Here is a 25025-nt window from a genome sequence, read left to right on the forward strand (position 1 = left end):
CTAGAGAGCCTGGGTTAAATATCGCTTCCACCACCATCAGCAGGGTGGCCCTTAGAGGAAAAAAAAAAAAAATCGCTCTGTGCCTCAGTTTCCTCAACTGTAAGCTGATCAACCACTGTTCTGGGCATTCAGTGAACATTCTAGAGGCCTGGGAGTCAGGAGCAGGAAGCAGACCTCACAGGAAGGGTCCAGGAAGGCTGGATGAGGTGGGGTGGGGTGGCGGGGAGCAGCACTGATTCCCAGGAAAGAGATCAAGTCAGAGGCAAGTCCTATATTGCCGGAAAGCAACGTGCCTTGCCCTCTCTGAGCTTCTCGTGGGAAAAGACCTAGAAGCTTAGGCGGAGAAGAGAAACGAGAGCGAACGGAGAGAAAACTTCCCCTCACCCATCTGGGAAATGGGCTAGGGCCAACTGCTGACTTTGCGCTCGCTGGCGCGGCTCCCTGCGGAACCCTCGGCGGGGAGGGAGGCTGCGAACATCTGGAGCACATTTCTGCGAGAGCGGCTGCCGAGCGGGGCCCCGGGAAGAGAGAGGTGCACTTGTGCGCGCGTCGGTCCGAGAGCGAGGCCGTCCCCCCAGGCTCCGGTGTCGCTTCCCTCGCCCTCTGCCGCGGCCCCTCTTCTCCAGCCCCCCCGGCCCCACCCCCCAGCCCTTCCCCGGTGTCCCGGCCCCGGCCCGCCGCGCTCCTTCACTGGCGCGCTCGCCTCGCCAGAGGGCACCCTCGGTCTGCCGGAAAACGCCACCATTTTCAATGGCCCTGGAGCATCTCCAAGCTTCAGCCCGCCGCCCGACTCCAGGCTTGTCCGTGAAGAATCGGGGCCAGGATCGCCGTGGAGCCGTGCCCACCTCCGACCCCGCACCCCGGTCGGGCGTCGCTCCCCGCGCCGCCTGCCTCCATCCCCGAGGGTGGGCACGGCCGCCCCTGCGCCAGCCCCGCGCGCGCCCCTGCCCGGTGCCCCGCGCCCCTGCCCGGCGGGCCGCTGTGCCCGGGGTGGGGTGGGGGTGGGGGCGGGCCGGGGCAGGAGCAAGAGACTGGCCGAGTAGAGAGGACGGACTGACAGCTGGCGAGAGGGCGAAGGAGCTGGGGGAGAAGGAGGGAAAGGATTCGTCGGGGTAACTTTCCAGAAAAACAGTCAACGTGTAGCAGGAGTGACTCCAAGAGGGGAAAAAAAGTTCAGTTACCACGTCGAACGAGAGGGCTCGCAAAGTATTTTTCAAACGGGCTCGGCTTTTCCTGTGCCTGTTTAAAACATTAAAATCGTGCAGCAAAAGAGGCTGCGTGCGCTGGTCCCTCCCTCCCCCACCCGGGCCAGAGACGTCATGGGAGGGAGGTATAAAATTTCAGCAGAGAGAAATAGAGAAAGCAGTGTGTGTGCATGTGTGTGTGAGAGAGGGAGAGGGAGAGGAGCGAGAGGGAGCGAGGGAGAGGGAGAGAGAGAGGGAGAAGGAGAGGGAGAAGCAGCAGGGAGAGGAAGGGAGGGAAGCAGAAAGCCAAGGCCAAGGGAATGAGAAGGCGAGGGGAGAGATAGGCGAAGAAGCCTGAGAAAGAAGGAATAACCGCTTTCCGGAGCAGGCGTGCAGGGAACTGGCTGCTATTTTCTTTTCCTTTTCCTTTTTATTTTTTTAAAGAGAAGCAGGGAACAGAAGCAATGGCCGAGGGAGAAGACAAGCCGAGGTGCTGGTGACACTGGGCGTCCAAGTGGATTATTGGGGCTGCTCTCCAGGGGCCTGTCCTCCCTGCCTTCCAATTGCACATACCCCCACTTCCCAGCCAATGAAGACGAGAGGCAGCATGAACAAAGTCATTTAGAAAGCCCCCGAGGAAGTGTAAACAAAAGAGAAAGCATGAATGGTGTGCCCGAGAGACAAGTGTGTCCTGCAGTGTGTCCTGCGCTGCCCCCACCTTTCCTGGGGCCAGCCCAGCCCAGCCCTGCCTCTCCCCACCTACTCACTGGCGATCTGACTTTTTTTTAAGAATTTTTTTTTCCCCTTTTCTTTTCCCTTCTCTTTTCTTATCCTCCTTCAGGGCAAGGCGAGGATTTTGATTTTGGGACCCAGCCATGGTCCTCCTGCTCCTTCTCTAAAATACCCACTTTCTCCCCATCGCCAAGCGGCATTTGGCAATATCAGATATCCGCTCTATTTATTTTTACCTAAGGAAAAACTCCAGCTCTCTTCCCACTCCCAGCTGCCTTGCCACCCCTCCCAGCCCTCTGCTTGCCCTCCACCTGGCCTGCCGGGAGTCAGAGCCCCGCAGAACCTGTTTAGACACATGGAGAAGAAACCCAGAACTCCAAGGCACACAGTCGGCTTCTTCGCGCTCAGGGTTGCCAGCGCTTCCTGGAAGTCCTGAAGCTCTCGCAGTGCAGTGAGTTCATGCACCTTCTTGCCAAGCCTCAGTCTTCGGGATCTAGGGAGGCCGCCTGGTTTTCCTCCCTCCTTCTGCACGACTGCTGGGGTCTCCTCCTCGCTGGGCCTTGCAGCCCCCCCGGCCGCTCTCTCCAGCTTGAGCAGGAAGATGCACTTGCAGAGGGCTCTGGTGGTCCTGGCCCTGCTGAACTTGGCCACGGTCAGCCTCTCTCTGTCCACTTGCACCACCTTGGACTTTGGCCACATCAAGAAGAAGAGGGTGGAAGCCATTAGGGGACAGATCTTGAGCAAACTCAGACTCACCAGTCCCCCTGAGCCATCGGTGATGACCCACGTCCCCTACCAGGTCCTGGCCCTTTACAACAGCACCCGGGAGCTGCTGGAGGAGATGCAGGGGGAGCGGGAGGACAGCTGCACTCAGGAAAACACCGAGTCGGAGTACTATGCCAAAGAAATCCATAAATTCGACATGATCCAGGGGCTGGCGGAGCACAGTAAGTCCAAATTCTCGCTGGGGTGTCTGCTCTGGAGGGGCTGAGCTGGAGTAGGGAGTCCCACGGAGGGGGGGCCCGAGTGCTGGCCTCTGAGCGGGGTGGGGGGGGTGCCCCCGGTTCACTCTCACCAAGGCTCAGGAGGTGTGATGCACAGTTGGGGCAGGGTGGGTGGATGGGAGGGAGACAGAGCCACTCTGGTAAGAGCAGGGGGCTTTTGGGAGGCCGGGAGCCCTGGGGTTGAGTGGCTTGCTGAACTGCCATCACATTCTGAACTGGTTTGACTTTGGAATTACATTGCGCTGTCCCGTTAACCTCTGTGCTCTGGCACGTGTGAGGGGCTAGGTAACTGAGCAGACGGGTGCCCGGGAGGCCAGGGCCGAATCTCTGGAAAGCCCTTCTGGCTCCACGAGTCTGGAGACCTGGGTCTTCTCCCCGGTTTTCACAACTCCTTGTGACACGTCTGTGGTTTAATCTTTCTTGTTCTTGGGAAGAAGGGGATACCTGCCCCAGATTCATGTCTGTCAAGCTTTTCGAGGCCTGGGCAAGGCGCAGCCTCTTGCTGTCCAGGCCCCTTGGTCTGTGCCACACACGTGACCCACGTGAGCTGTGAGCATGGTCACACCTCTGTTCACACGTACATGTGCTTTCGGGCTTTGTACAGTAGACAGATTCCTGGGATCAAAATGGGCGGCTTCCAGGCCTGCGGACACGGGGAAAGCAGGGTTGTGGCTCTGGACGTGTCGATGATTGCTGGCCGCCCTTCTGTGTCTGCGTGTCACGGGAAGAGTGGGTGGGAGGTGTGGCTGTGGGTGCAGAGAGGACATGTGTCTGGGAGTGTGTCTTCCCAAGAGCTTCTCGTCTGTGCCGAGAAGCTGGGAGGCTTCTGGGTGAGACGTCCGTGTGTGTGTTTGTACACGTGTGGAAGTCATGTGTGTTTGCTGAACGGACATTTAAAAAACCTCAATATGAGAGAGAGAGAGAGAGAGGAGAGAGAGGGATTTGGCAGATGTTGAGAAACTGACAGCCCAAGAAGGAGGAATGTGAACCACGACAGGCCAGGGACTCTGGGAACAGCTCTGTTTGCTTTTCCTACCAGCAGGTGTCCTCGCCACCCTGACTCCATGGCTCCCTCTTCTTCCCGGGCTCACCTGGCCGTGGGAGTAGGGGCGGGAGAGTGGGAGGGAGGAGGCAGGGTGAGAGGGGTCAGCTGGGGGTGGGGGGGACGGCAGGGGTGAAAGGAACCTGGCTGAAGACGAGGGAGAGGGGTAGGTGGCCGGTGGGTGGTGCAGCTCTCGCTGAAGGGGCAAAAGGCCCTATTGGGAGCCAGCCCAGGCCAGATCCAGGAGCCTGTGGTTCCTGGCGAGGGGTTCCCACTCCCTTTTCCTGTGGCTGCCTGGAGTGCCTTGCCTTAGGATGTGGCTACCGTGTGGGGTGGAAGCCTGAGTATAAGGCAGAATGAGTAGAGGCTCCCTCCCCAGTGTCCTCCAGGTGGGGCTGGTGAAGGGTCTGCCAGGGGCCTGCAGTTCCCAGAGGCACCGGAATGGCTGAAACCCGCCCCCACCCCCTGCCAGCTCCTGGCAACTGCCAAGTCAGGACACAGTGGCCACGGATAGGGACAGCTGAGGCCCGCAGGAGAGGTCTGAAGACAGCTCAGGGTGAGGGAGAAGGGCTCAGAGCTCAGTGATCCAGGCCAGGAGGTGGAGTCTCAGGGAGGAGGGACTCTGAGTCACAAGGGCCCCATCCAGCCTGAAATCCCGAGCCCAGAATGAATGGGCCAGATGCAGGCAAGGGCATACAGGTGCCAGTGGACATGGATTTTGTGCAGCAGCTCAGGGCACATAGAGGGGGCAGCCCTGGGGAAAGCCAGGACAAGGGCACATGGATTCTGGGCAGCTCAGCCGGCAGCACCAGGACCTTGCAGCTGGGGCAGGCGGGGGTCGGTCGCCCTCAGGCCACAGAGCCTGGTCAGTCTGGGAGTAGATCTAGCCCAAGGATCCAGATGCTGTGTAAGATCTTGGGGAGGAGCTAGGGCCGTGAGGACACGGGTGATGCCGGGGAGGCTTGCAGGTGCACACAGGAAGCAGGCCCAGACTCTGCAGCTGCTGGAGGTGACACAGGGGCTGAGCAGACGTGGCTTGGGCCCGCCCTGCAGCTGGTCAGGTGCCGAGCCAGCCCTGGAGAGGCAGATGCAGAAGACACGCTAATTAAAAGGAGGCAGTGGGCAGATGCCGAGCTGGAGCAGAAAGCCAACCTCAGAGGCTTAGCGTAAGGGAAGCCGGTCCGGAGCTCGTGAGGGTTGGCCAGTGGCGGCACTGGCTCTGCGGCAGGACACTGGCAGGGTCTGGGTGCCAGAGCTTCTGGGGAAGTGCTGAGATCGAGTTCCCTTCCACATTTCGTCATTGCCCACGCACTCCTGTACACAGTGGACAGGCACTTAGAGAGGAGTGACAGCAGGGAGATGGGGGAGCCTGGAGAGCAAATGTGGTAAGGAGTAATTTCCGGGGGAGGGGGCAGGAAAAAGGGCACCAAGATGAGCAGAGAGGAGAGGGCCCATCTTCTGGCAGATAGGGACCCCAATTCTCTACCTTACAGATGAGGAACCAGAAACATGCAGTTAAGTAATTTGGCTCTAAGAGCATGGACTCTAACCCAGACGCTCTGCATGCAGAATGCATATCATTAAGCACCAATGCCGGTGTGTAAAATAAACATTGCAAGTTCCACCTTTAACCTTAAGACTTCAATACGACCTTGACTTACAATATGAATAAATCACATATTGGACCAAAGTGATGGTTGGGGGAGGGCGGATAGGCGCTGTTAGTAACCCGGGGGCAGATCGCACGGGGCCAACTGGGCGTGTTCTGTCTTAGCTCTGCCTGTTGTTAGGGCCAGGAGATTCATACCACCGCAGATGTTCTCCCAAATTCAACAAAAGGGTTTTCTTTATCTAAGGAAAAGCCTCAAGCTGGTTAAACAGCCACACCAGGTGGCAGTGGATTGGTCACCTCTCTGAGCCCAGTTTTCTCATCTGTGAAGTCAGAGATAATCTCCAAACGCTCTTGCAGCTGAAACAATTTTGTGTCTGTATCTGGGACGATTGAACAGTCTCTGCGCGGAAGGCAAGCTTCCGTAAATCCTTTTGTAATTCACCGGGAGTTGGCCATAGAGAGGTTCTCCCTGACATCCACGATGGGGAAAGACGCAGTCTTCTCCCTTCGTCATCCTTGTTATCAAGATATCACCAGGGTGGGTGTCATTTTAACTTCTGGCCTGTAATTATCCGTGGCTGGCGGGAGACTCTTGTTTTCATCCAAGGCTGGCGTGAAGACAGCCAGCAAACCCAGAGATCCTGAGCAAAGAGAAAATTTGATATGTTGGCCTTTTTTTTTCCTGGATGCTAATTTAGATTGGGTTCATTCTGAAAATTAAAAGACCTTTGTATCCTGAGAACTCATTGGTTCTCAGTGCCAATGCTCTCGGCACACTAGGTCAGGGTTTCTCCAAGAACGGTCCAGGGGCTCTGTGTGAGTAGGAAATGTGTAAATTCCCAGGCCCAACCTCACCCTTCCAGAATTAGAATCTGTGGGCGAGGTCCTGGGGAGTCTGTATTTCCAAAAAGCACCCACTGCTTCTTAAGCCCCCTGAAGCTTACAACACAGTGTACTCGGGCAAAACCTTTTCTTCATTTTCTTCATTTTCTGGGCCCTCTCCTCTCTGCTCATCTTGGTGCCCTTTTTCCTGCCCCTTCCCCCGGAAATTACTCCTTACCACATTTGCTCTCCAGGCTCCCCCATCTCCCTGCTGTCACTCCTCTCTAAGTGCCTGTCCACTGTGTACAGGAGTGTGTGGGCAATGACGAAAAGGAATGAAGAAAAAGAAAAGGTTGGAGTCTGCCAACCCAAGTGTCCACAGAGATGAGGCAGCTAATGCAAAGGATCCAGAAGAAAAGCCTCAGCACCAGCACCATGACAAAGCGCAAAGAGCCCTTGGCCTTGGGGTCAAGGAGAGCACAGGGTGTGTGGGAGGCTGATGGGGGTTGGGGGGAGCCGGAAGCACCCACGCCCTGGGTCAGAGAAAGCACCCACTGCTCAGTTCCTGCTGATTTCTGCATTTAGGAATGTGGGTCCAGCTTCACCAGACCTCGCCGTTTGCCAGAAGTGCTGAAAACCTGGCTCTTTTTGTCAAATTTCCCACCTTTTACCCTGGGCTTAAAATATCGATGGGCTTCTAATTCAAAAAATTTTTTAAATGATGCATTGGCCAAACTGTGTGTCTAACACTTCTGAAAGGTCAACCTATTTAAAGGTTAAATCACTGAAGCGTGGTTTTTCAAACTTCCTGAGCATCTGGAAGCCATGGTATCCTTTGCAGAGCACTGTAAACTGTGGTTCTCAACCCTGGCTGCCCATTAGAATCATCTGAAGACCTTTACAAAGAGAAGAAAGATAGGGGAAAAAAAACAATAACATCAAGCAGCTCTGGACCCACCCACTCCGAGGTAGTCACGGGTTTGTAAGGTTCTGCACATGATTCTAAGGGGCAGGGGGTGAGAAGCAGCGCCTGGCTCGTGTCTGTGGGCCGCCACTGGGAGCAGCAGGGACCAGGCAGAGAGGACGGATAGACGCAAAGGCACATCCAGAAGTCCCAGCGTCTGAAAACATTTTCAGAGGCATGGTCGAAACAGTCAGCCTTTCCACATTTTTTCATGAAGACTCTACAAGAATATCCTTTGCTTATTTTTCTCTCCTGTAGCAAAAAAGAGAAATTCGCCTCCATCTATATCTATATCTATATCTATATCTATATCTATATCGATATAGATATAGATATAGAGATGGATTTTTTTTTTTTTTTTTTTTTTTTTTTTTTTTTTTTTTGCGTAGTGGAAAAAGTTGGTCCTAATGTAATTTTCAGGGTGGCTCCTCTAGCGTCCTAAAGATGCAAGGCCTACCCACAGAACTGAGTGGGAATGGGCTGTTGCTTGGGCCCAAGTTGGTACTCTAGGCCCACTCCACGGAAGCTTTCTTTTTTTTTGGTGAAACTGTGCCTCCACTAGAGGATCTCTTAGGGCTCCCCCCAACTTCCAGAGGCCCCACTTTAAGAAGAGCGGGGTGGTCAGATGACCTGGCTGGGTTCAAATACTACCTCTGCCGCAACCCGCTGGTTGAGTGATTTTGGGAATGTCGCTCACTTTTCTCCTTTGTAAAATGGTCAGTTTGACTTAATGCTCATTCTCCTCAAGGACTGTTAGAGGGCCAGGTGAGTTGGGAAGAGGTCTGTGTAGTATTAGGTGGTGTTACTACAGTTTGTTTATTTATCATCTCAATCCACAAATGATTTAAAATACCATTGTTATTCTGTGGATTTAAATGCCAAAAAGGTTATATTTACATTTTTTTCTCTCTCCTAGGCAGTTCCCTTGTAATCATTAATGATTTCCAGCTTTCCTTGCTGGTGTCAGTTTGCTTGCATCAACTAATTAATGAGTGGGTCTGGCAAGATCCGTCTGAACATCGGTGTCTTCGTCTGAAGAGGGTTGCCCTAGATGACCCTAATGTCCCTTCTAACTCTGCTAGAAATCTGTAGGTCCCGGTGACTTAAAAAAAAAAGAAAAAAGAAAAGAAAAGAAAAAGAAATAACACTTCCCAGGGAGGCTAGGTGGCTCAGTCGATTGAGCACCTGACCCTGGGTTTTGACTCCGGCTATGATTTCAGGGGCATGAGATCGAGCCCCACATCGGGCTCCGTGCTCAGCACAGAGTCTGCTTGGGATTCTCACCCCCTCTCTCTCCTTCTGCTCCTCCCCGCACTTATGCACGTGTGCGCTCTCTCTCTCAAATAAATAAGTAAACAAAATCTTTAAAAAAAAAAAAAAGAGAGAGAGAGAGAAAGAGAGATCCTCCCCACCTCCTTCTTGAAATCTCCTTGAAGTTCCCAGCAAGAGGAGTCCATCTGAGGGACTGAGATTGATTGACTGATTGATGGTCTGGGAGTCACAAAGGAGAGATGGTTACATACAAGAGTGTCCTGAAGACCGTCTTAGCTCCTCGATGTCCTGGCCTCCTGAATCCTGGTCCCGCTCTGACTCTGCTTACGGGCATGTGCCCTTTTCTGTTTCATTTTCCTTCCCATAGCAACACGGACACACTCCGCTCCCTCTTTCAGCAGTTACTGGAGGTAGGAGCCGCCTCGATGACAGCTCCTTCAAGAACCGAGTGTGTCAGGGCGTGACAGGGTTGCCAGTCCACGAGCTTGTCCACGTCCAGAGGCTTCCAAACTGGCAAGCTGAACAATTAAATTGCTATCACTGATGCCTCTTTCTGGTTCTCTCTGACACGGTTTAGGGAGTAGTTGGCAGTATTTGTTTTCTCGAAGGCAGTTATTAATCAGGGTTCGTTAGGCGGCATTCACACATTTGTTTTCCTAACATCTGTTCCATTAATTTTCTAAGAACCAGTGTCAGGCCCACCAGATGGCAATTTCCAGAAACATTCACTCATCCTTTCCTAAAGATCAGTAGCACACTTGCTTGTTTCCAGGCCTCTGATCCTTCCCGCCTTGTCCGTGACTTCCTACACCACCCCTCGGGGTGATGAGGAGCTCATTCCAGCCACGTCCATTATGTGTGGAATCTGGGTCTCCGAGCTTGAATTTCAGGTTCTGGCTATTGTTACCATTCATGTAGAAAGTTTTTCTCTGGGTGTTAGTGCTGCTCCGACCTTGAGGTTGTAACGTACACAGGAGAGAAAGACAGGATCTTTTTTTTTTTTTAAAGATATTCTTTATTTATTTGACAGAGAGAGAGACAGATCACAAGTGGGCAGAGAGAGAGGGGGAAGCAGGCTCCCCGCTGAGCAGCCCAATGTGGGGCTTGATCCCAGGACCCTAAGATCACGACCTGAGCCGAAGGCCGCGAGCCACCCAGGTGCCCCAGGATCTTTCTTTTCTCTTTGTATGGTGCTGAGGTATGGGAAAGAGCATCTGCTGCTTTGAGTCTTGTGGACAGGGACAAAGCAGCCAGCAGTGTGGCAGAGGCTGGCATACCACATGCTGTCAAGGACAGAAACCCTTAGGAAGGAGCCAGAGCGGATGGCCTAGCTCTGTCTGAAGATATGTCTATGGGTCTGCCTGGCTTGAGATGTGGGCCCTTTGCCATACTGATGCTGCCTCAGTGGGCCTAAAACATGGTGTTAATTATGTCACTGCGCGGCTCTAACACTTTTCATGGCTCTCACTGCTGGTGGGGTAAAATCCAGCCTCTTGGTCTGACATTTCAGCTTCCCTGTGGGCAGATTGCAGTTGGCTGTCCTGACCTTGTCTTGGGGCCTCACCTGGCTGCTTCAGGTCGTCTTACACACGGGCACCTCCTCCCTTCCCCGCTTTGTTCCCAGCAGTCCTTCCAAGGAAAATCCCTTCCTCTCCATCCTCCAACCCTTTCCTCCTGCAGGACCCACATCGAAGGGTGCCTCTCCGCCTGCTGTCTCCCTCCTTGGATCCTTTTGCAGCAACTCCTGGGCTTCTCCAAAGGCCCTCAGCACTTTCCTGCTGGTCCTGTTATGTGGGTCTTTGTATTAGGATCTTCCCCCGGATCTGAATCTCCTTGAAGGCAGGGGCATGTCTCTTCATTTTTGCTTCCCAGTGTCAGCACTGACTTGGCGCACCGTATGTGCTCAAGCCACACGTGATGAATGAATGAATGCCTGAAGGGAAGAACGCAGGAATGGGTCAAGCAGCGGTGAGATGTTTGAACTACTCGGGGCATTTGCTGCGACCTTTTGAGAATCTGTGTTTTTTAAAAGAGCGCGAAAGCAGGCCGGAGAGCCTGTCAGTGTTGGGATGTCCAGGCGATGGGAGGAGGGGTGATTGCCCCTGAATGGCCAGTCATTGGTGCCGTGTCCTGGGGTTCCCAGGTCTCCCTGCTCCTGGCTTAGGCCTGTGTGTGATTCCAGGGCCACCTAGATCTTCCTTCTGTCCCCACCTTTAGGCCTGAGCCCTTGAGCCTCTAGGGAGGTCATGGGTGGGACCTGGGCCACCTGGCCAGTGTCCCTGGGCAGCACATTGTCTCCTATGCGTCTCGCTCACACTGCCCCTCTCCCCACATGCTTGATCTCCTAGATGAGCTGGCCGTCTGCCCCAAAGGAATCACCTCCAAGGTTTTCCGCTTCAACGTGTCCTCAGTGGAGAAAAATGGAACCAACCTGTTCCGAGCAGAATTCCGGGTCTTGCGGGTGCCCAACCCCAGCTCCAAGCGCAGTGAGCAGAGGATCGAGCTCTTCCAGGTGAGCCCCTCCCAGAGCAGAAGCCCCATAGACAGGAGAGCAGCGTCTCTACCGTTCTGGGCCTTCCCTCTGCTAGAGTTCAGCAGACCTGGCTGTGAACCCTGCCTTCTTGGACTCCTTGCATCTGTGTCTGTCCTGGAGAGGACGAAGCATTAACTAAGGGGCTTGTGGGAGTCTTCCAGAATTTTTAGCTTCCTGTCGCTGCCCTCGCCTGAGCTCCTGCACTGTGACCTAGGCTGCCATCCTTGTCCTGGGCTGGGGTACTTACGCCTCTCTCTGCCTCTAGATTCTCCGGCCCGACGAGCACATTGCCAAACAGCGCTACATTGGTGGCAAGAATCTGCCCACGCGGGGCACCGCCGAGTGGCTGTCTTTTGACGTCACCGACACAGTGCGTGAGTGGCTTCTGCGAAGAGGTATGTTGGCTCTTAGTCTGAGCGTTTTGGAGGGAACCTCGGGACCCTTGGTTGTTCCTGAAACAGAAGGAACAGGACAAAACCAGAGGAGTCCCAGATCTGGGTTCAAGCTCTAGCTTTGTCCCTGGCTCTCTGGGCCCTTCATTCATTCACTCAACCCGTGTTTATGCACTGGGGGGGGATGCAGCCGTGAACATGACCAGGGAGGTCCGTCTCCCATGGGGCCGTTGTTCCGATAGGAGAGACACACAGTAACCAAGAAAACACACTGAGGAGTAGGAACCTCAGTGATGAATACCGCACGAGAGAGAAAGGGGACAGTGTGGCCGTGACGGGTGGGATCCGGCAGGCGGTGCTCAGGGAGGCTCTCTGTGAGCGGGAATGTGTGCCCCGAGGTCTGAGGGATGAGAAGGGCCGGCGTGTGAAGGTGAGAATAAGGATGTGCTGGGCAGAGGAGGTGGGGAGGTGCGGCCCCAGGTGGCAGCCGCGTGGTTTGATCTGACCGCAGCACGCAGGCTGACACCGCTGGAATGGAGTGAGCTGGGGGCCAGAGGTAGCTGGGCCATATGACTTAGGACCTGCAGAGCCATGGTCAGGTTTGAGGACTTAGTCCCTGTGTAATGAGAAGCCTTGGAGTATCATAAGCAGGGCTGGGATGTGGAGTGAGGTGATTTGGTTTAGACCCCTCTGCGGGCACCTGGGGCCTCAGTCGGTGGAGTATCTGCCTGCCTTCAGCTCAAGTCATGATTCTAGGGTCCTGGGACCGAGCCCCATGTTGGGCTCCCTGCTCAGCAGGGAGTCTGCTTTGCCCTCTCCCTCTGCTCCTCCCTTCTGCCCCCACTCACACTCTCTTGTGTGCTCTTCCTCTCTCAAATAAATAAAATCATTGAAAGAAAAGACAAGACCCCTCTGCTTGCATGAAGTCAAAGGAAGGAGAGGGAAAACCCGCTAGGGGGCATCGCAGCAGCCCAGAGGAGTGCCGCTGGGGCTTCGGCCAGGGCGGTAGTCGTGGGCGTGGAGATGCTTGGGGTCTGTTGTCCATTTTGGAGGTCTGGCCCATACAAAGGGCTGGTTAGGTAAGGGGTGTGCGGGCTAGGATGGCCTCGGAGGCTGTGGATGGAACCCCCAGGTGATAATATTTACTGACACAGGGAAGACAGAGAAGAGTAGGTTTGGGGCCCGGTTCTGTTAGCAAAAATTTGGAAGGCTTGGTAGTTATCCAAGGGGAGCTGTACAATATGCATATCAAATGTCACATGTCCCAAATATCTCAACCACTTGCTGTATTTCCTCACCTGGAACATCAGGTCATGGTTCCTTCCCTGCACGTCTCACAGAGCCGTTTTAAGGATCAAATGGACTAGAGAGAGCTCCATGGTTTTTTATCCTGTTACACAAGAGGAGTCTTTGATTAGGTCAGATAAGGAACCTGAGGCCCTGAGAGGTTAAGTAGCTTAGCCAGGGTCATCCAGCCTAGATCAGGACTGGGGTCTCCCGACTGGCAGTCATGGTGTCTCGTAATATCACGTCTGCTGTTTCTCCCCTTCTTTACTTGGGGACACTGCCCGAGGACTGATGCTCAGTGCCGGGGGCTGTCTGTGGTGGGCGGGCCCATCTGTTCCTTTTTCCCGTCTTGCCCAGAATTTTCTTCTGTCATCAGCTGCCATGGGGGCACAGTCCACCCACAGGCCGATGTCCAGAGTCCCTGGAGACGGTCAGCCCTTTCTTGTCATTGATATTTTAGGAAACTTGTCTTGGTGTTTGGGGGCTAAAGCACTAAGTCTTGACCTACAGGATATTTTAAATTTAAGAAACAGTCAACAGTTTCTGTTCTTCAAGTCAGGAGCTGTCACATAAAACCTGGACTTCTGGATGTTCTAGAAAAATGAGATTTCCTAGTGACGATCCACAGGAGATGTCGTGGCCACCTCTTAAAATGGGGCGGGCATCCTTCACATCCCCATAGGCCATTCAGTCCCTGCTGTCCCCCAAGAACGAGGCTGGCAGTCCCCATTGAGCATGATCTGCTGGCTCATTTTGTTCACTTATATAACCTGCCCGGGCTCCGCAGGCCTCTGAGTGGGCAAGTCCTCACTGAAGGGGCATTGCTTGCTGCTGAGCCAGCTGATCGTGGGCTGGAGGTCCTGCCTCAACTCCAGGGATACCCGGGAATTCTGTCCCATCTCCCCTACTGAGCGCAAAGGCAAGAGCCTGGGAGCACCCACAGGACGGGGATCTGCTTGCTGTCGGCAGCACAGTTGGGAAGTCTGACTCAGACGGCACTCCACCTAGAGCCTGACATGGCTGCAGAAAGGGGAAACTGGGGAAATTAATCTCTTAGCTTCCCTGTCTGATTTTGATCAGCTCCACCTGGATTTCTTTGAAGCCCTGGGCACTTGAAGGAGCTCTTATTTTCCCAGCTGCAGAGCTCAATGCAACGTTTGCGCTGAGAATGATTTCCATCTTCCTTGAGACATCAAAAAGATAATTTCGTAATAAAACCTGTGAGTCCCCCACCCACCATCCCTACCGCTGCCAATTCTGAGGTTAGTTCTTCATTGGAACCTTCAGTTCCCATTTAGGCAGATGCTTCCCGCCCCTCGAACAGGGGAATCACACGCAGACCTTGACTTAGGCAGAGCTCGTGAGACTCCTCAGAGTTCGTGGCCCCGAACAAGGCAGCAGGTGGACTCCAAACGGAGCAGAGGGTGGTGTGGACTGATGGGGAAACTGATTCATATATCGGGTCTTGGATTCATTCAGCAAACACTTGGGAGCCTGCTGTGCACCAGTTTGCCAGTCTGCCTTCTGGGTCCCGGAGCTGGCTGGAGCCCCACCGAGAGTTAGGGGCCTGGGTCCTCATACCTTTGTGCTCCTTCTCCTTGGTAGGGACTTTCTCCCCCTGCGAAGCCAGACGTCCCCTAGCGACCGGGGGAGGGAACACAGCCAGCCTCATAGCTCAGGTGAGGGGCGACACTGCGAAAACACAGGCATCTTCCCTGTTGATCTCTGTTGCCCCCTCTTTGTCCCTCCTTGTCTCTAACAATTAGGAGCGTGGCTTGGGCATCAGGTGTTTGAATCTTTCACTTACTGACTGGGTGGGTACCTCGGGCAAGCCATTAAATTTCTCTTAGCCTCAGGGTCCTTATCTTTTAATGGGGATGGGTAATAATTGCTCCTGCTTTGTAGAGTTATTATAAAGATGGAATGAGTTCCCGCACATACAGTCTTAGAGCAGTGCTCGACATGTAATGCTCAGTGAATGTTGGCGATTATTGCCATCACTCTGAATCTTCTACCCAGACAGAGCCTGTTGGCCAAGCCAGGGGTCCATCTCTCACTACCACCTGTCCCCTAAGCCTAACTGTCCCCAACACATCTGTCTGCACCTTGACTTTCTTCTTCTTCTTCTTCTTTTTTAAAGATTTATTTATTTATTTTAGAGAGAGGGAGAGAGAGGGCCTGCTCAGGAGCACACACTGGGGAAGGGACAGAGAGAGAATATCGAAGCAGACTCCTGCCACGTGCGAATCCCGCTGCGGGGGTCGATTTCACAATGCATGAGATCAGGGATCAGGACCTGAACTGAAACTAAGAGTTAGACTCAACTGACTGAGCCACCCAGGTGCCCCTGCACCTTGACCATCTAACTCAGAATCATAGAACTTGCTTACAGCTGGTCTCTCTTGGCTTACCTTGAGGCCTTCTGGGTAACAGAAGTTGTACTCTGCCGCCCATCCCAGCTGGCCCTGCTCCTTCCTTCAGTGGCCTTCAGCCAGGAAGAAGACACTCCCATGGCTCCGTCTCTATTCACTTCTTGTTCTCTGGCCGGGCATCAGCTTCCTTGTGATCGTAGCCCCATGCCTCCCCACCAGAGCGAACCTTCTGGAACCGAAGTCTTCAAGCTCACCAAGGGTCAATGTGTCCTAGCGGTTGCCCTGGCTTACAGGAGGACAGATGAGACTGGGTTCTGGAATTTATGAAGAGAGGATCCTGGCCTGCCTAATGGTGATCAGAACCCTGGGCTTGAGTCATTCTGTGCATGAGAGGGTGCTGAGCTGGCTTGGACTCTGGGGTTTTCCCTGATGACACCAGATTTCAAGAAGACATCACGTTGGTCCCAGGGGTGGATGCTCCCACAGAACGGGGGTGGCCCTGGGCACAGTAAATGAGTCAGCTTGCTGAGATGCTGGTCCTGAAGAGGGGTCCTTCCCCATGACCTTTCCTACAGCACAACCTGCTGCTCCCTTTGGGTCGACAGAGCTTCCCTAGCTGACTCTGACCCACCAGAATTGATAGTATCCCAGACCCTTCCTGGTCTCCCTGCACAAAACTTCTGGATTCAGTTCAAATGTGTCTCCTCCTCTTCTTCCTTTTAAAGATTTTATTTATTTGACAGACAGAGAGCACAAGTAGGCAGAGAGGCAGGCAGAGGGAGAGGGGGAAACAGGCTCCCCGCTGAGTAGAGAGTCCGATGCGGGGCTCGATCCCAGGACCCTGAGATCATGACCTGAGCCGAAGGCAGAGGCTTAACCCACTGAGCCACCCAGGCGCCCCCAAATGTGTCTCTTCTTATACCTCCTTTTCTCCCTGCACTTTGCTCAACCCATTTTACTAATTTCCTTGCTTCCTCCATTTTAGTACAACACAACCACCGGTAGAAGAAAGGGCCACAGCTGGCCTTCTTACACCAGAGAATCTGTCTGCAAACCCTGGCATCTCCATATTTCCTCCCTTTGGTTTTCTCTGAGCTGTGTCATCTGGGCCCTTGGCCCTTGGCCATGCCCTTCGGCCAGTGCTCTGATTTCACGACGGTCTTCCTGAGCGGCTCGTCTCCCCACAGCGAGCCACCCCTGTCTCCAGCTTCCCCAGGAACTGAACAGGGATTCCCAGGGAAGAAACTTCCAAGTAACTTTGACCTCATTCTGTCCTTACCCCTTAAGGAAAATACAGTCAAAATTAACTATGATTTTCGTCTTCTCTCCTCTGGAAACTTGCACTCCATTTACACCCACAGTCATGGCCCTGGCAGAAAGGCTGCCATCCTCCCCATACACGGATTTGGCTATTTGTCTGCAGGTGACCTTGCCTCTAGCATTGCTTCCTAACTTATCTAGTTCTATGGCTCAGACTCCGCCGGCTTCCGCCCAGCTGGAGGAATTTGTGGCCTTTTGCATCACTGCCTCTCTGCTCCGAATTTCCTGGTAAACCCCCTTCCCCGTTCTCTCCCGGTCCCCTGGCCCCTCAATCCGTCCTTCTGGAGCAGGTTGGCTTGAGCATCTCCTCTCCCAACAAAAACCTAGAAGGGGTGATGGTTAGTTTTCTTCCTTCTTGAACCTCATTTTTTTGTCCTCAAGTAGGCAGGTGACAGTCTTTTTCCCCAATACCATCCTTTGAACATAGAGGACCGTGAATATTCTCCTTCGGGATGCCTGGGTGGTGCAGCTGCTTAGGCGTCCGACTCTTGCTTTCAGCTCAGGTTGTGGTTTCAGGGTCCTGAGATCAAGCCCCTCTCTGGGCTCCAGGCTCAGCACAGAGTCTGCTTAAGATTCTCTCTCTCCCTCTCCTTCTGCCCCTACCCCCACTCGCACACATGTGCCCATGCTCTCTCTCTCTCTAATAAATAAATAAATAAGTCTTTCAAAAAAAAAAGGAAAATCCTCCTTTATAATGCTCCTTAATTTATGCCTTTATTTGGTTATTCATGACATAACAGAAACACCTGCAGTGTGGTGACACATGTGGAGGTCCACTCCAGCTTTGGTGGCACCTTCTGGCTCCTGTGACCTTCAGTATCACTCGGCTCCTATGACTGCCTAAGGGAGCAGAGGGCCTGTCTAACCATGTGTGGTGATGGGCACACTTCCCCATCATGTAAAGAATGTTCTCACTGATTCCATGTCTTATTTTGCAGAGTCCAACTTGGGTCTGGAAATCAGCATTCACTGTCCATGTCACACCTTTCAGCCCAATGGAGACATCCTAGAAAACATTCACGAGGTGATGGAAATCAAATTCAAAGGTAACAAAATGGATGTGTCTAGTAGGTGGAGGGGGGTCGATGAGGCAGGGTAGAAGAGGAGGCCCAACCGAGCCCCAAGAAGGGTGCAGTCAAGGCCAACCAGTCTGCCTCTCTGGGCTCAGTCAGTGAAACAGAGATGAGGATACCTCTTCTGTAGAGTCATTATGCAAATTAAGTGAGATAACAAATGTGAAACCCAGTGCCGCAGACACTCAACAAATAGTAGGTGTCTCCCCCCTCCCTAAAAGAAATGAACTACTGCAGTGACCAGGAATATGTTTCCTGACTCCTGAACTTTCTAAATACCCCAGAGGCCACCTGATTCCTACCCAGCAGTCATCTTGGTTTGAATGATGGCTTTGGGCTCAGGGTAATTGTAGGAAGATGGAAAAAGAGTTGACAGTCTTTTCAGGTTTTCCAGTTTTCCAGTCTGTTTCTGAGGCTCTCAACCTCTGGACGGTCTCTTGATCTCAGGGATGTTCCCCTTCCTTGAACAGTCCCATCTGGATAACTGAGGCACACCCAAAGCCAGGCGGTTCCTCAAGATCCAACCAACCACGCCAGAGCCTGAGGTCAGAGGCTTGTCTGGGAAGAGATGTACCCTCTCTTGGCTGCCAGCCCTGGGCAGTCTTCTTTACCCTTCATGGCCTTGATTTGGGGGCCCCCTGCTCTCCCCCCTTTTTTTAAGCCAAGCATTCGACATCCTAGTCACAGAACCTCAGAGCTCAGAAGACCTTTGGGGCCTGGTCAGGATGAAACCCCCCCACTCTGTCCATAGTTACTTTGTTCATAAAGATGCTCAGAAAAGGGAATTTCAGATTCAAGCCTCCCATTTGTCTTCTGGTCCTAGTGCGCCTTCATGGGGTGCAAGTTCCTTCCGACACTGTGTAAATTAAGCTCCTTGTGTTCCTGTCCCTGGTGGAGATGGACAGCAGCTGGCAGCTGCCTGTCACGAAATAGATCTTCTTTTAGTTGAGACTCGCTCTAATTCAGTCCCCAGTCTTTTCTCTTCCAGATGAAAGAGGGTCCCCACCACCACCCCGGCCCTGCAGAGTTTGTTTGCTAATCTGTGCATCACATCCCTTGTAATCTCATCTGAGTGTTACAGTGGAAACACTTTGAAACTCCTAGAGCATGTGTCCGTTAATGGTTACAGTCTAGTCCCTCCAGCTCCCGTCAAAGGGATCTTCAACCAAGACACCTTACGTTATAGGGAGGACTCAGGGGCTGTCTTGATCAATTCAGAGCATACGAGGGAACTCACACCCCAAGATTCTAAGTCTCAGAATCTACATGGACAACCGAAAGCAATGTTAGCTGCCCCCCACCCCCACCCCCAGGGTACTTCATGGAAGCTTCTTGGGCCTGACATCCCAGGAAGCATCTCGGAAGGCCTCTCTGCTTTCTGGACGGTTTACACAGAGGAGACATGAGGGGATCCGACTATGGGTGTCCTGTGAGTTCCTGTGAGGCCGGTTCCTCCACCTCGTCTCCTCCTTCCCCTTCCGGCAGCCTGACACGAGCGGGATGCCCGGGCAGGGACGGGATAGAACAGGGGGCCAGCCTCCACTCCGCCTTCCTTAGACAGGAGATTGTCTTCCTCCCTCCCGTCCACAGGGGTCGACAGTGAGGACGATCATGGCCGTGGGGATCTCGGACGCCTCAAGAAGCAGAAGGACCACCACAACCCCCACCTCATCCTCATGATGATCCCCCCGCACCGGCTGGACAACCCAGGCCAGGGCGGGCAGAGGAAGAAGCGGGCCCTGGACACCAATTACTGCTTCCGGTGAGCTTGGGCCCACTCATGACCATGAACTCCTGAGGCAGCCTTTACTGTGTGCCCGTTGTGGTTCGGTCCCCACGCCCAAGCTGGGTCCTGGATGCTATTCACAAACCTCTCTAGGAAAGAAGATTGAAAACCTCTTCCCAACATCTTCCTGTTTTTCTGGGAGCCGCAGGTTTTCCAACAGCCCAGCTCTTGGGGGACCTGGCTGAAGCCCATGGCCAGGAGAGTGTTGCTAAGATAGTTTGGATTGGAGAGACTTGGCCGAAGCCCCTCTGCCTCTTATGTTGTAAAGTACTCCTACCATGTGTTTGTGTGTGTGGGAGGGATGAATGCAGGACTTTTTTTTTTTTTTTTTTTGCTATTTAAATTCTAATTAGTTAGCATATGGTGTCATATTGATTTCAGGAGTAGAATTTAGTGCTTCATCCCTTATATCCAACACCCTGTGCTCAGCATCACAGGTGCCCTCCTTAATGGCCATCCCCCGTCTAGCCTGTCCCCCCACTCCCCTCCCCTCCAGCAAGCCTCAGTTTGTTCTCTATCGTGAAGAGTCTTTTATGGTTTTCTTCCTTCTCTCTTTTTTTCCTCCTTCTCCTATGTTCATCTGTTTTGATTCCTAAATTCCACATATGAGTAAAATCATGGTATTTGTCTTTCTATGACTCATTTTGCTTAGCATAATACTCTAGCTCCATCCATGTCATTGTAAACGGCAAGATTTCATTCTTTTTGATGGCTGAGTAGTATTCCATTGTAGATATACTCACGTCTTCTTTATCCATTCCTCAGTGGAGGGGCACTTGGGCTCTCCCCGTAGTTTGGCTATTGTTGATAACGCTGCTATAAACTTCAAGGTGCATATACCTGTTTGAATCTGTACTTCGGAAAAATACCTGGTAGTGCAATTGCTGGGTCGTAGGATAGCTCTAGTTTTAACTTTCTGAGGAACCTCCATACTGTTTTCCAGAGTGGCTGCACCAGTTGAATGCAGGGCTTTCCATGAAAGGAGTGCTCAGTTCCTTGTGAACTGTCCAAGGATGCTCCTGGGTGAGGGGAAAGAAGGCAGTCTCTGTGTACCAGGGGATTTGGAGCTGGAGAAATTAACGAACTAATTCAGAAGTAGTAGGAAGTAGTAGGAAGACAAAAAAAGAGTGAGCCCCTTCTCTTATTTAGTTTTCTTCCTTTTTTATGAGGGGATGATAAAGCACACCTAGCAATGACTAAAATGAAAAAAACAACCACATCCGTGAGAAGGTCCGAAGGATAGAGTGCTTTAAGAATCCGGAGCAAGTAGTTCATCTGTGGATGCAGGAAAGGCTTATGAAGGGTGCACAATGTGAGCCTAGGCAGATGAGTGAGGTTTGGGCATGCAGGGGTATGGGGGAGGAAGGAAGGAACACGAATGGGTCAGTTTGGTTGCAGAGGAGGATGCCTGGATGGAGCCGGGGAGAATGAATTAGAGCTTTAGATCTAAACCCATGTCTTATAAGGAGGGACTGCGTGAACGAGGGATGTTGAACTTGAAGGTGCAATAGAGGCAATGTAGTTGGCCGCTAACCATCTGAAGGCTGGCATGTAGTTTGCTCTGTGTGGCTCATAATCTGTTAGGAATGGGTGCTCTTGGCTGCAAGGAACAGTGGCCTAAACCACAAAGGATTTCTTGTTCACAAGAAGCCTGTAGCAGCAGGCTCAGGTTGGTCTGGCTGCCTAATTACACCGTTGGGAATAGAAGCTCTCTCTCTGTAGTCCGCCATGTTTCCTGTGTTAGCAGGCTAACGTATGTAAGCCACATGAGCTTAGAGTTCACATCTTGCTGAGTGCTCCTTAGGAAGGTAACAATAAAACTAACCTCCACAAAGCTGAGCTGGCCGAGAACATGCAGTGCTTGGTTTTATGTGAAGCGATTTATTCTCTGCTTTGATCTATGATGTAAAAGGAGGCAGGACCACCTTCGCCTTTTGTCCTCTTCCTCATGCCTTGTCTTTATCTGCCTATTATGACCTTGGGATCATGGTCTTCAGTACAGGAAGATGCTTTTATGGTATGTACTGCTCAATGCACTTGAATGTGGGATTCCATGGATTAGGGCCACCTCTTAGGATGACCAGGAAGGACTCCAGGTACAAATATGAGGCCCGTTGAAGTTTTTGATATCGATTTCCTTTAGGTTGATGGTCTATAAATGTTTATTTGTTGTTGTAGCAATCTGGAGGAGAACTGCTGTGTGCGCCCTCTCTACATTGACTTCCGACAAGATCTGGGCTGGAAATGGGTCCATGAACCTAAGGGCTACTACGCCAACTTCTGCTCAGGCCCTTGCCCCTACCTCCGCAGCGCGGACACAACCCACAGCACGGTATGGAGTGGGGCTATGCGATGTGGGGCTCTGGGGCCGTGCCCGCCGGGCCACTCGTTCACACGAATGCGTGAGGACTGAATGTTGAATGAGCGAATAAAGATCCAGGGAGAGTAAAATCCCTTTGCTGAAGGTTCTGATCTTGGCATCCTGGGCTGACTCTATGCCACCACATTCTGCCCTTTAAAATTTCCTCCATGGTTTCAACCAGGCTTTTTATTTGTTCTGTATGAACCTTTTTACTATTCTGGCAATTAATGTACTGTCCCAACACCGTATGTCAGAGATGCGCATGCACGGCTAGCAAGGGATGTTGGGGCAGAAAGGCTTCTACCATCAGTGAAAGGACTGGGAATTCCAGCCTCTTGGGATTTTGAAAGATCACGCAAAGCACAAAGAAGAAGCTTATAGGCAACAATGGGAAGGAAAAGGGAGAGAGGGGGAAACCAGGATTCTGACACTAGCTTGCCTTTCTTTCCCTCGAGGGGAATCGGAAATAGTGCAGTCCATTGGGAAGCATGGTTCCGGAGAGCTCACGGTTACTGCATCCTGTCTGGGGTCCCACACTCTGGGGCTTACTAAATGGCCCAAAGCAGCATTTAGTGAGATCGCTTCTCACTGGAGTAACCATTATAGCTAGCAAAACCAGAAGTGTCTCCTAACGGCTAAGAAAATTTCACGAGGCATTTCAAGTCACCCACTAGTTGTCATCGGCTTAGCCTGATAATGCTCAGCCCACACAGTATAGGTGTTCACCCACACCCAGAGAGCATCCATGGCCAGTCTACAAGCGGCCGTCTCTGGAGAGGCCCCCAGAACATGGTAGAGGGCTCCGGGTCTGCGGCTTGGCCTGCCGCCCTCTAAATGATGTCTTCCCCAGGTGCTGGGACTGTACAACACCCTGAACCCCGAAGCATCCGCCTCACCTTGCTGTGTGCCCCAGGACTTGGAGCCCCTGACCATCCTGTACTATGTCGGGAGGACCCCCAAGGTGGAACAGCTGTCTAACATGGTGGTCAAGTCCTGTAAGTGTAGCTGAGACCCTGCCTGCGACGGAGAGAGAGGACAGAGGACCGCCACCGCCTGACCGCCTGCTCCTCGGGAAACAAAAGCAACAGACCTCACCTAGAGGCCCGGAGCCCACAACCTGCGGCTCCGGGCGGATGGCCGAGACGGAAGTTCCCTTTCGGGACATTTCTCCTCCTTGCTGGCTCTGGGAATCACTGTGGTAAAGAAAGTGTGGGGTTGGTTAGGGGAAGGCCCAACGCTTCAGAATACACAGATTTTCTGTGACGTAGACGGAGGTGGTGGGGACAGAGGAAGAGGGATGGCAAGTCGACACGGGGACGCATCAGGCAACAATGGATCTGGGTACCCTAGGGAGGAGGAAGGGCAGAGAACAGCCGGGACAGGGCCAGGCCCGAAGACACTTCTGAGGTCACATGGGCTCATTGCTGCCCCACATCTGCTCTAGGGAATGGGGAGTACCTGATTCAAGGCAAGCATTTTCCTTCAGACAGGTGACCTAGACAAAGTCCCAGAATTGTATCTTGGGCTACCTGGGATTAAGGAGGAATGTGTTAGTTTTGCAAATTGTCCTCTCAACATCAATCAGCAGCACCAAGGGTCAGTACAGGGAGAAAAATCCAGGGAATGGAGTTCCTGGACCGTCAACTCTGTGGGGCCATCTGGACACGCTGAACTCAGAAGCAGAGGGTGGGAACGAACGCTCTCCTGTCTGCCCTCTGGGTCCCTCCTCTCGCCTTCTTCCTCGATCGCATTTCCCCTCGGACATATGGCTAGACACCTTCCAGGGCAAGGGCGCACATATTGGGATTTGGGGTCTGTGCAGTCTTGGGGCATTATGGGTTCCCTCCCCCCACCCCAGACCCTGCGTTCATCTGGTGTTCCTGGAAGAAGGTGCTAGAATGGGTGAGGCGTGCGGGGAGGTCGCACACACGCCACACAATGACTTGGCCCCAGACACATAGACTGAGGTATAAAGACAAATACAAATATTACTCTCAAAATCTTTGTATAAATAAATATTTTTGGGGAATCTTGGATCATTTCATCTTCTGGAAGATTGTTTCTAGAACAGTAAAAGCCTGTCCTAAGGTGTTTAGTCTGACTGGATAAATATCCTTGATTGCTCTTTTCTTAATCCCATGTTCGTGTCTACTAACCTGAGGTAACTGGCTCATGGGGCAGAGCATCTCAAACATGGAAAGCATTGCTTAGTGTGCGCACCCTGGACGGTGGGACGCCGCACTACCTTCTGCCGTCTGAGAAGACTGAACCGTCTGTGTTCCCTTCCTTCTTGTGGAGTTATTTTGTTCTCAGACACACAGAGGCAGTGGCTCAGATTTGCAGAAAGTTGTATGAACGTGACCTACATTTAACTGGGCAAAAATCATTTGCGGTGAACCCTTGCCTGTGGAAATGTGTTTGTTTGTAGCTGTGCTATAAATTACGAACATCGTCATTTTTGAAAATCTAATCTCACCCTTGAGGCAGTTGAGAATTACAGAAACTGTCTGTGGCAAATGGCTAAAGAAGATGAGGCTAATTCTGTTATCAGGGAAGCCTGCCAGGAATGCCTCTGTCAGTGATTTGGGGATGGGAGAGGGCGAGGAAGTGCAATCCCATAGTTCTCTTTTGCGGTCACAGATCCCAGAGCGATGCAGAATTCTACTGTGGTATTAATGTCCACCTGAAGCAACCGTCTGCAATGCAGAGGAACCATCTAGCAACTCCCCCAAAACGTGCTTCTCTACTGAAATCCCCTTACCGTTGGTGGAAAAAGTCTATTTGAAGCTAAAATTTGCAGGTTGAAGGGTCTATGGGATATGTTCTTGCCTGTGTGTGTGTGTGTGTGTGTGTGTGTGTGTGTAGATGTGTGTATCTTGCTCCTTCTGGAATTCTCCCAAATTGAATTCCTGAGTTTGGCCAAGACCTTCTTTCCTGCTTTGTCCATGCCCAGCCAATTCCAAGATCTTCTCTCTCAGGCTTCATCCCCTGTGGCACCCATTTACTTCCACAGCGCTTGGGGAGCTGTGTCCCTACCCTAAAATCATGGCTGCTGGGTCTGTGGTCCATCTTACCCAAGGGAGCTAGTGGGCCTAGAGAGGGGATGCAGCGTGGCCATGGCCATGGGCCATTGCTTTCCCAAGCTGCAGTCTTTTCACTTGTGGCAGCTACTCTCGAGTTTCACTGGGCATGAGAAAGAAACACCCAAGTGTTTATCTGAACACAGTAATAATAAAGTGATTTAAAATAAAAAAAAAGTGCAATTTCA

General features: G+C 52.4%; 1 protein-coding gene across 1 annotated transcript; it reads left to right on the forward strand.

The window, feature by feature from the left end:
- Positions 1–2517: 2517 nt before the first annotated feature.
- TGFB3 (transforming growth factor beta 3) lies at positions 2518–24212 on the forward strand. Its single transcript, XM_032344881.1, has 7 exons — positions 2518–2863; positions 10981–11144; positions 11431–11560; positions 17475–17582; positions 19200–19371; positions 21574–21727; positions 22608–24212. The coding sequence occupies exons 1-7, from the start codon at positions 2518–2520 to the stop codon at positions 22764–22766; spliced, it is 1233 nt and encodes a 410-aa protein (XP_032200772.1). The 3' UTR covers positions 22767–24212.
- The last annotated feature ends 813 nt before the right edge of the window (positions 24213–25025 follow it).

The sequence above is a fragment of the Mustela erminea genome, chromosome 5 (assembly GCF_009829155.1).
Source record: "Mustela erminea isolate mMusErm1 chromosome 5, mMusErm1.Pri, whole genome shotgun sequence".
NCBI lineage: Eukaryota > Metazoa > Chordata > Mammalia > Carnivora > Mustelidae > Mustela > Mustela erminea.